Here is an 11,652-nt window from a genome sequence, read left to right on the forward strand (position 1 = left end):
TGTCCCCAGCAGAGAAACAACCACCCCCCCGCCCTGCTGCACACCTTAAGACCTGTTTAAGGAGGAATGGGACAAAATAACAGCTGGAACTCTGCATCACCTGGTTTCCTCAGAGTCAGAACGGCTTTAAGTGTTGGCAGAAGGACACAAAGTGGGAAAAGGTTCACTGACTTTATGGGATGCTGCAGGTCTGAGGTGTAGAAATGATGTTTGTTACCAGATTAAATGAAGCTGATGAGATAAAACAGGATAAATGTATTTTTTAACCGGATCTTACAGGTGTCCCAGATGTTCTGATCTGAGGTCTGGTCACATTCCTCCACTGATTATAATGCTGATGAAGGTGTGTGTTCCTGCTGCTTGGCTGCTCTCCTGATTGACACTTTCCTGTGATTCTGCTCTGCCTCTGTGGGCCCTTAAAGGGAACTAAGTGCCCCCCCAACAGGCCCTGGAGCAGAGTGTGTGTCAGCCCCCTCCCAGATGCTCTCAGCCCTGTGTTTCCCTCTCAGGGCTCATTAGCTCTCTCTTCACTCGGCTCTCAGAGTCCTTCATCGCCCACTTGTACCTGTCGAGCGGCTCACCTCCGACCTGCAGCACGAGGAGCCGCCATGTTGGAAACTGTGATCCTCCCACAGCTCTGAGACGTTAAAGCTGAGAGTTCTGCGGGTTTTTACTCCCTGAACAGCAGCTGTCAGGGAGCTGAAGAAATGAAACGGTAAAAATGTTTTCTGTGACATTTTACCAGCTGCTGAGGAGGTGATTCCCTCCAGCAGCTGATGCTTATGGATGAAGACAACAGCAGAGTTCAGTCAGCCGGCCTCAGGCAAACACTCTTCCTCTCCTCCCCTTTCCACCTCTTTCAGTTTCCTTTTTTCACCCCTTTTGTTTCTTGTTTCTCTCCTTTTCCTTCTTCTAAACTTGAGGGTTGGACTGATGTTAAAGGGGAAGTCTGGTATTTTTAAACCTTATTTCTGGCATGAAATACGTTCGTCTATCCAGAACAGTTTGGTGAAAGTCGGCATCATTTGGAAGATATTTAGGTTCTTAGGCTTAGACGATGCAGCCTCTAAATAAGGCCTCAGAGTCTCAGAGTCTCAGAGTCTCAGAGTCTCAAACAGGATGAATCATATTCAGGTCGTTGCACCTGCACTCAGGTTAAATTATTAATACTAATTATCAACAGCTAATAATTAGGGTTAAATGATTAATAATTATTATTAACAGCTGATAATTATCTAGATTACTGGAACTGAACTTCATTATTTCTGTTTTTGACTCACCTGTAGCCTGTGAAATATGGAATATATTTTACATTAAATTTGATTCCAGATTTAAACAGTTATGTCTTATCTGCCTCTCATTAAAAAACTTATCAGCTTTAAATATGATGAGTTTGTTTTTTAGAACAGTCCTTTGGGGCTTTGCTCTGATCTGGGCTCAGGTAGGTTCAGGTGTGATGTCGGCAGGTGTTGCTGATGATGCTCTGCGTGTAAAACGTGTAAAATGTGTAAAACTCTTCAGTTCTGGGTGAAGATTTTCTACATGAATAGGTTCCTGTTGTGAAAGATGCTTCTTTACATGAACCTTAGTCACACAAACAGCTGAAAACACAAGTTTTCAGTTTTTGGTCAGTCAGGATCTTTGCTTTGTCAGCTGGCCGGCCAATCAGAGGCTTCCAAAGCCATGACATCATTTTCAGGAAGCTTCCCAGCTTCTGAAAGCGTCAGTAACTTTCTCAGTAACTTGAGCCAGGTGGGCACAAGGAGGAAGAAGAAGAGGAGGAGGAGGAATCATCAAGGCCACGAGCCTTTTGACTGCAGAAATTCTTGCTTCTGTGTTTGACAGCCGAGAAGAGGAGGAGGTGAACTGCGCCGTAAAAAGTGCCAGAGGAGAGGAAGAAGAGGAGCAGGAGGACACTGGAGAGAGCTTTAGTCCTCCGACACAAAGAGCATAAAGTGGGCTAACAAATTGAGAACAATGTGGAGGAATTTACAATGAGCTGAGAGAGAGCTGGCGCTGATTAACCAGACTGTCGTCACTCTGAGGAGTCTGAGATCCGTCAGAGATCCCTGTAAAAATACTTCTAATAAAACCGAGAGCCTGTTAAAGCTGCAGTAAAAGTGTTAAAAGTGACCGATTCTCTGACATTTTCCTGTTGGAGCTGCTTTAACTTCTTTATACGGTTGTAAGTGATAAAAATCTGAGGTCCAACACATGATTAACATCTGAGCTCTGTTTCTGTCCTCAGTTTTAAAGTGAAATTAAACTCAGTTTCTTAAATCTCTTCTGATAATCGCTTTAGTAACCAGATAAGAAATACTTTTATTCAAAGGAAAAAAGAGACAGGTGTCTAAACATCAACAATTCATTGTTTTATTTTTCAGAAAATGCAACAAATTTAAGTGTCCAACTGCAAAAACTAAGTTTAAATGCCACAATAAAATATTTTCTAAAAAGATCATAATAGTTCTGGTGACATTTCAACAGAAAATAGTCACTATTTGTCCAACATGATAAAAAGCTTCCTCAGCTTCCTTCTGTTCTCTTCTAGCTTTTGTTTGTTCTCTGCTAACTTCCTTCTGTTCTCTGCTAGCTTCCTTCTGTTCTCTGCTAGCTTCCTTCTGTTCTCTGCTAGCTTCCTCCTGTTCTCTGCTAGCTTCCGTCTGTTCTCTGCTAGCTTCTTTCTGTTCTCTGCTAGCTCCCGTGTGTTCTCTGCTAGCTTCCTTCTGTTCTCTGCTAGCTTCCTTCTGTTCTCTGCTAGCTTCCTTCTGTTCTCTGCTAGCTTCCTCCTGTTCTCTCCTAGCGTCCTTCTATTCTCTGCGAGCTTTCTTCTGTTGTCTGCTAGCTTCCTTCAGTTCTCTGCTAGCTTCTTTCTGTTCTCTGCTAGCTCCCGTGTGTTCTTTGCTAGCTTCCGTCTGTTCTCTGCTAGCTTCTTTTTGTTCTCTGCTAGCTCCCGTGTGTTCTCTGCTAGCTTCCTTCTGTTCTCTGCTAGCTTCCTTCTGTTCTCTGCTAGCTTCCTTCTATTCTCTGCGAGCTTTCTTCTGTTGTCTGCTAGCTTCCTTCAGTTCTCTGCTAGCTTCTTTCTGTTCTCTGCTAGCTCCCGTGTGTTCTTTGCTAGCTTCCGTCTATTCTCTGCTAGCTTCCCTCTGTTCGCTGCTAGCTTCCGTCCGTTGTCTGCTAGCTTCCTTCAGTTCTTTGCTAGCTTCCTTCTGTTGTCTGCTAGCTTCCTTCAGTTCTTTGCTAGCTTCCTTCTCAGCTAAAAAGTCGACTGAATTCCATTAAAATGCTAACGTAAAATGTTAAGAAACAAAGTCCTGACGACTGACGTTTGACTGTTTCTTCTGACTGTTTTCTACCGTTTGAATACAGTCAGTTTCTACTGACTTTTTCCTCCATTTGACTGTTTCTACGACCGTTTTTACAGGCTTTTTTCTACAGTTTGACTGTTTCTACTAACTGTTTTCTACCATTTGACTATTTCTACTAACTGTTTTCTACAGTTTGACTATTTCTACTGACTTTTTTCCTTGATTTATCTGTTTCTACTAACTGTTTTCTACCGTTTGACTATTTCTACTGACTTTTTTCCTTGATTTATCTGTTTCTACTAACTGTTTTCTACCGTTTGACTATTTCTACTGACTTTTTTCTACAGTTTGACTGTTTCTACTGACTTTTTTCCTCGATTTATCTGTATCTACTAACTGTTTTCTACCGTTTGACTGTTTCTACTGACTTTTTTCCTTGATTTATCTGTTTCTACTAACTGTTTTCTACCGTTTGACTATTTCTACTGACTTTTTTCTACAGTTTGACTGTTTCTACTGACTTTTTTCCTCTATTTATCTGTATCTACTAACTGTTTTCTACTGTTTGACTATTTCTACTGACTTTTTTCTACAGTTTGACTGTTTCTACTGACTTTTTTCCTCGATTTATCTGTTTCTACTAACTGTTTTCTACCGTTTGACTATTTCTACTAACTGTTTTCTACAGTTTGACGGTTTCTACTGACTTTTTTCCTTGATTTATCTGTTTCTACTAACTGTTTTCTACCGTTTGACTATTTCTACTGACTTTTTTCTACAGTTTGACGGTTTCTACTGACTTTTTTCCTTGATTTATCTGTTTCTACTAACTGTTTTCTACCGTTTGACTATTTCTACTGACTTTTTTCTACAGTTTGACTGTTTCTACTGACTTTTTTCCTTGATTTATCTGTTTCTACTAACTGTTTTCTACCGTTTGACTATTTCTACTGAATTTTTTCTACAGTTTGACTGTTTCTACTGACTTTTTTCCTTGATTTATCTGTTTCTACTAACTGTTTTCTACCGTTTGACTATTTCTACTGACCTTTTTCTACAGGTTGACTGTTTCTACTGACTTTTTTCTACAGTTTGACTATTTCTACTGACTTTTTTCTACAGTTTGACTATTTCTACTAACTGTTTTCTACCGTTTGACTATTTCTACTGACTTTTTTCTACAGTTTGACTGTTTCTACTGACTTTTTTCTACAGTTTGACTATTTCTACTGACTTTTTTCTACAGTTTGACTATTTCTACTAACTGTTTTCTACCGTTTGACTATTTCTACTGACTTTTTTCTACAGTTTGACTATTTCTACTGACTTTTTTCTACAGTTTGACTATTTCTACTAACTGTTTTCTATCGTTTGACTATTTCTACTAACTGTTTTCTACAGTTTGACTGTTTCTACTGACTTTTTTCCTCGATTTATCTGTTTCTACTAACTGTTTTCTACCGTTTGACTATTTCTACTGACCTTTTTCTACAGGTTGACTGTTTCTACTGACTTTTTTCCTCGATTTATCTGTTTCTACTAACTGTTTTCTATCGTTTGACTATTTCTACTGACCTTTTTCTACAGGTTGACTGTTTCTACTGACTGTTTTCTACCGTTTGACTATTTCTACTAACTGTTTTCTACCGTTTGACTGTTTCTACTGACTTTTTTCCTTGATTTATCTGTTTCTACTAACTGTTTTCTACCGTTTGACTATTTCTACTGACCTTTTTCTACAGGTTGACTGTTTCTACTGACTTTTTTCTACCGTTTGACTGTTTCTACTGACTGTTTTCTACAGTTTGACTGATTCTACCGACTTTCTTTGACAGACAGCAGAGTCTTCCTGCACTGTCTGGACCGTCATTGAGACATTTTGCTTTTTTATTGCCTCATTAAATCTTGATCAGGACAAGATGAAGGAGTCAGCAGGTGGTCAGGATCTCCTGCTGAGTGTGTGTGTGCAATCAGAGACTGATATATTGATCACTGCACATGATAAAAACAGTGACACACTCAGAGCTGGGGGGCTCAGCTGGGCCGGGGGCCAGGAAGCTGACCCCCCCTTGCCCCAATCTTAAAGGGACACCCCGCAGGTCGTCATGGCAACGGTGGAGGTGTGACACTGTTATTGAAGTCAAACTGCAGTAATTGGAGCACAGATGGTGCAGAAGGACAGATTTAAATGTTTCTTTAAAGAAAAGAAACAGAAATATATTTTCATTTCCCTGAACCACGTTATAACTGCTAATAAACCTCATAATCAAACACTGGCTCAAATATTTCTCCACAACTTTTACACAAAAGAATGTACAAAAGTCACGAGAAGCCGCCGTAAAAAGGTTTATGAAAATAATCCACGAATATCTTCACTGGGTTCATCAGATTATTTATAATAATAATTTATTTTATGTTAAGGTGCTGTGAGGAGAAGTTTCTGATCTCTGCTGTTTAGCAGAATAAGAGTTAAATTATTAAAAATAATGAATAAAAAACAGCCAAATGTCTCATTTTAGAGTCTTTATTTCTGACAGCATCAAACAGCTGAAACCACAGGCTGGAACAGATGAACTGATTGTTTGAGCTTTAAGGTGAAACTACCTGATAGTTTAATATTCAATCTACAGATTTTCAACTCTTTTTATGTGTTTCATTCAAACTGAGATGATTGAAAATGTAAAAATTCTACGATTATCAAATCTAATAAAGCACATAGCTTCAGATATTTGATTAATCTGAGCACCAAACACAGGTCACAGAAACCGGGCCTGTGGTTCTGTTCAGTTCTGATGATTCCTGAGATGTCAGAAATCACATCCTGAATCTGATTAAAGCGCCTTCTTCCTCAGCTCTGATGCAGGTCATTCTGATCCTGGATCAGAGCTTCAGAGCAGCTCCTTGTTTGCCTGAGGTGACAGCAGACACACTTACCCATCAGCTCTGATCCCAGGTCAGCCTGATCAACCTCCTCAGTGTCACCTTTAAACGCTGATCTTTAACCTCTGACCTCAGCAGCTCGGTGTGAGTCCGCCATAACAGCAGCAGAGGATGAGCAGCGAGGAGTCAGGGAAAGTTTAATCACAGCTGAATAAAGGGAATAAAACACAACCCAGCAGACAGCAGGAAGACACAATAAACCAAGGCAGAGCTCAGAATAAAATCATCTGAAAGGACGTCAGACTGGAGACAAAAGCCAAGAAGAAGAAGAGCTGTGAGCTGAAGGTGGAGAATGAGCTGAAGGTGGAGAATGAGCTGAAAGTGGAGAATGAGCTGAAGGTGGAGAATGAGCTGAAGGTGGAGAATGAGCTGAAGGTGGAGAATGAGCTGAAAGTGGAGAATGAGCTGAAGGTGGAGAATGAGCTGAAAGTGGAGAATGAGCTGAAGGTGGAGAATGAGCTGAAAGTGGAGAATGAGCTGAAGGTGGAGAATGAGCTGAAAGTGGAGAATGAGCTGAAGGTGGAGAATGAGCTGAAGGTGGAGAATGAGCTGAAAGTGGAGAATGAGCTGAAAGTGGAGAATGAGCTGAAGGTGGAGAATGAGCTGAAAGTGGAGAATGAGCTGAAGGTGGAGAATGAGCTGAAAGTGGAGAATGAGCTGAAAGTGGAGAATGAGCTGAAGGTGGAGAATGAGCTGAAAGTGGAGAATGAGCTGAAGGTGGAGAATGAGCTGAAAGTGGAGAATGAGCTGAAGGTGGAGAATGAGCTGAAAGTGGAGAATGAGCTGAAGGTGGAGAATGAGCTGAAGGTGGAGAATGAGCTGAAAGTGGAGAATGAGCTGAAGGTGGAGAATGAGCTGAAGGTGGAGAGTTAGAGTTAGAGTTAGAAAGGCTTACAGATGTTAAACTGTTCCATCATCATCTCGCTGTTTTCACTCAGTTTTTGGGACGTTTCAGAGCATCTGATTGGTTGACATGAAGAAGTTCAGACAGGAAGGATGGAGCCGGTCCATTCAGAACCTTAAAGTGAGCAAAGAACATGATCCTCACAGTGAAAAGGAAAGAGTTCAGAGTTCAGCTCCTCGGAGACAAAGAGAAGATTTAAAATAATAAAAATGAGCTGAAATCATCCTTTCCTTTGGACTGGACACCAGCACCAGAACCAGAACCAGCACCAGCACCAGAACCAGAACCAGCACCAGCACCAGAACCAGCACCAGCACCAGAACCAGAACCAGCACCAGCACCAGAACCAGAACCAGAACCAGAACCAGCACCAGCACCAGAACCAGTCTGCAGGAGCTGCTGGGCCCGCAGCCGCTGAGGCTGATGGGTAATGTAGTGTTTGACAGCTTTATGACATGAAGCCATTCACTCGGGGACGGGGTGTGGGTCGTGTTGGGCTTGGCGTGCATGTGAGGCGCGTGTGTTTTTCAGCCAATGGGCGCGCTGCTCCTCGCGCAGATTTGGCTTCATCCCCAGCGACCACAATAGAAATCTAATTAAAATTTACTGGAGCTCATTATGAGGCTGCAGGTGCACGCGGGCCGCCGGCGGTTAATCCCGCTCAATTAGCGCACGGCCCGCGCACACCAACAATACCAGGCGTCAACATCGAGGGCGCGCGACCGCGAAGAAAAAGATGATAATAAAAAAGTATTTTATTGATCATAAAGTTCGGATCAAAGTTTTAATTCTTGTTTCCGTTGATTGAACTTTTGGAACCGGACTGAGTTCCTGGTTCTGGAAGCTGAGGTTCTGGCAGCCGAACCGGTCCGAACCGGTCCGGGCAGCAGAATATGAACATATAAAAGCAGTTTAAAGAGAAGTGAAGTAATACAGCTGAGCTGCGGGATTAAAGGAGGATTATCCTGCTCTGCTTCTGCTTTCTTCTGCTCTCAGACTTGGCAGGACTCTGATTATCTGTCCATCCTCCGCACGTGCAGAGACAAGGCCGCGGGATGTGCGCGTGTCTGAGAGCAGGAGGAGGAGGATTAAAGCACAGAAGCACGCTACGACCCCCATCAGGGTGTGAGAAAAGCTTTCTGAAGGTTTCTGAAAGTTTAAGTTTAACAGAATCTAAAGAAAAACTTTTATTTCCGCAGAAAAGTTGGAAATAAATGAAACTCTTCATTTTTACGGCTTCAATAAACGATCTTTGTTTCCACCTGCTGCTCCAACCGTTTTCTTATCAATATTAATCATCATCACGCACGCTCCTGAGCCCAGTGCGCGCGCACCCAGCAGAGACACAAACACGCGGAGCTGTTTAATAGAAACGTTATAACTTTATTTATTTAGTAGAAAAACAGAGTAAATAGAATAAAAATCTCTTTATGTACAAAATACAGGTCACGTGACGAAACAAAAATAAATAAAACCTGCATGAATCTAACAGGGGGGGGGGGTGCAGAGTGGGGGGGGGGGATACATAATGAATGAGAACAGCTCCTTTCAGTCTATTGTGTGAGCGGTGAAACTCAATTTCCACGCTCAGTTTTCTGCTTCATCACTCTACAAATTGTAAAATTGACTTTTCACCTCCGAGAGGAGGAGGAGGAGGAGGAAGAGGAGGAGGAGGAGGAAGAGCTGCCCTGTGAACCTGACTGTAACCTGTGGGGGGGGGGGGGGGGGGGGGGGGGAGTGCAAAGGTTTCAGAGGGAAACACAACAATCTAAATCAGCTGAGTCTCTTTTCCATCCGGAGCTGTTTAAGGCAAACTGTGATTCTGCTCATTCCGACACGAACTGTCGCGCGCTCCCGTCATGTGTCTCTGTGGGCCCGCGCGCCTCCTGGGGGGGCCGCTCCTCAGTAGATGCCCGACACGAAGCTGCGGAAGCCGAACAGCGCGTTCTGCTGCAGGTAGCTGTAGTCCTCCGGGGCCGCGGGGCTGCCCGGGCTGGAGGTGCAGTAAGCCGGGGACGAGGAGGACGAGGAGCCGCTGGGGCTCCAGGAGCAGGCGTCGCTGCCGGGGCTGGGGGGGAGCAGCAGGGCGGCGTCGCCGGGCTTCCCCGCCTGCAGGTCGGCGATGCGGATGGTCTCCGACAGAGCCCAGATGTAGTTGTGCGCAAAGCGCAGAGTCTCGATTTTGGTGAGTTTGGTTTCGTCCGGGAAGGCCGGCAGGACGCCGCGCAGCTCGTCCAGCGCGTCGTTCAGGTTGTGCATGCGGTTCCGTTCCCGGTCGTTCGCCTTCAGCCGCCGATTCTTCTTCACGACCGGCACGGTGCCGTCGCCGCGCGCGCGGCCGCGGCGCCGCTTCTTCTGCTGCTGCTCGGGCTCCGGGGACTCGGAGCGCAGGCTGGCGCGCGAGTCTTCGTCGTCGGTGTGAGGGAAGAAGTCGCAGCTGTTGCTGTCGATGTCGGAGTAGACGGAGTCCATGGTCTGAGGAGAGAGGAGAGGTGAGCTGACCTGAGCGCGTGCAGATACGTGCTGAGGCTGCAGAGGAGAGCGCGCGAACTTACCACAAGTGCGCAGAAGTTGTCTGAGGTCAGATCCAACGGGACCGGGTGTTTGGAGCAGAACTGGCGGCACGCGTCTCTTTGCTCTGGATCAGCTCGTGCGAGCCGGTGAGCCTGGCACACGACCGGCCTCAGCCCGCTTATATAGTGCGCGCGGGACAATGACCGGCCCCCTGCCCCTGCCCCCCCCCCCCCGGCTGCCATCAGAGGATGAGTCGCATGAATGCTGCGGCAGGTCTGCCCCGTGCCGCGGGAGATGCTCATTAACATAATGACGTCTGCTGGGCCCGCACAGAGAAGCGTGCCGGTAATCACGGCCAGCCAATCAGAGGGCGCGGCCGGCCACGCGAGTGACACGCAACAACCCCCCCCCCCCCCTCCCCGGGACAGAAAAGACCCACTTTCAGAGTTTCAACTAAAAACATAAAAAAGAGAATAAAGAGAGAAGAACCAGTGGGGAACCCCCCCCCCTCACACCTCCCGCCGGGCGGAGACACGCTCCGGAGCATCCACCTCCATCACCCATCCTTCCATCCCTCCCTCCTTCCATCCCTCCATCCCTCCATCCATCCCTCCATCCATCTATCCATCCCTCCATCCATCCCTCCCTCCATCCATCCCTCCATCCCTCCATCCCTCCCTCCATCCCTCCATCCCTCCACCCCTCCATCCATCCCTCCATCCCTCCATCCATCCCTCCTTCCATCCCTCCACCCTTCCATCCCTCCACCCCTCCATCCATCCCTCCATCCCTCCATCCATCCCTCCATCCATCCCTCCTTCCATCCCTCCACCCTTCCATCCATCACCCCTCCATCCCTCCATCCTTCCCTCCCTCCATCCCTCCATCCATCCCTCCACCTCAGTTTTCTTGGACTTTAATAAAAATGTCAAACATTTCAGAGACAGAATGAAACAGAAGCAGAGACCCACCTGCAGTCCGGGTTAAATCCAGCTGGACCAGCCGCTCGGTACCACTATCTGCTGAAAAATAACAGCGTCTTTATTCAGGCTTCTGGCCCAGAACCAGAGCAGAACCCTTTGGACCTTCATCACCAAACAGCAGCTTCTTTCTTTCATTCTTCAGCTCCTGTTGAATCTTTTTCTGAACATTTCAAACTTTAAACTCTGAGCTTCAGTTCAGAAACTTTTCTTTGTGTTGAGCTGAAGGATTCGCACCTCGGTTCTTTAACCTCTTTGACCCAGAGCTGCCGGTACCGGGCCGGGAGGAGAACGTCTGCTCTGAGTCCGGCGCTGATGATGAACAGGAGTTAGATTTATTTAGTCATTTATTTAGTCATTTTCAGTCATTTTCAGTCATTTTTCAGTCATTTTTAGTCATTTTTCAGTCATTTTTCAGTCATTTTCAGTCATTTTTCAGTCATTTTCAGTCATTTTCAGTCATTTTTGAGCAGGAACCTCCTGGAGCTGAACATGTGGAACACAGCAACCGTCTGCAGCCTGACCCACCAGAACCAGCAGAACCACCAGAACCAGCAGAACCACCAGAACCAGCAGAACCACCAGAACCAGCAGAACCACCAGAACCAGCAGAACCACCAGAACCAGCAGAACCACCAGAACCACCAGAACCAGCACTGATCTGAGGCGTCTGCAGATGGAGCGTTGGGTCAGTTTCACTTTCTGAGGTCAGCTTTTTGTTTGTGTCTTCAGTAAAAAAAACACACACACACAGAGACACACACAGACACACTCAGACACACACACACACACAGACACACAGAGACACACACACACACACACACACACACACAGACACACAGACACACAGACACACACACACACACACACACACACACACACAGACACACACACACACACACACACAGAGACACACACAGACACACTCAGACACACACACACACACAGACACACAGAGACACACACACACACACACACACACACACAGACACACAGACACACAGAC

The 11,652-nt window shown here is 45.5% G+C and overlaps 1 protein-coding gene across 1 annotated transcript; it reads right to left on the bottom strand.

Moving 5' to 3' along the window:
- Window positions 1-9,054: 9,054 nt before the first annotated feature.
- On the bottom strand, window positions 9,055-9,624 carry neurog1 (neurogenin 1). The gene has a single exon (XM_072396319.1). The coding sequence runs from the start codon at window positions 9,622-9,624 to the stop codon at window positions 9,055-9,057; it is 570 nt and encodes a 189-aa protein (XP_072252420.1).
- Window positions 9,625-11,652: the final 2,028 nt, after the last annotated feature.

Source organism: Leuresthes tenuis, unplaced genomic scaffold (genome assembly GCF_036924035.1).
Source record: "Leuresthes tenuis unplaced genomic scaffold, fLeuTen1.0.hap1 SCAF_11, whole genome shotgun sequence".
Taxonomy (NCBI): Eukaryota; Metazoa; Chordata; class Actinopteri; order Atheriniformes; family Atherinopsidae; genus Leuresthes; species Leuresthes tenuis.

Coding starts and splice junctions, on each gene's coding strand:
- neurog1 (XM_072396319.1), bottom strand. CDS start 9,624: ATGGACTCCGTCTACTCCGACATCGACAGCAACAGCTGCGACTTCTTC.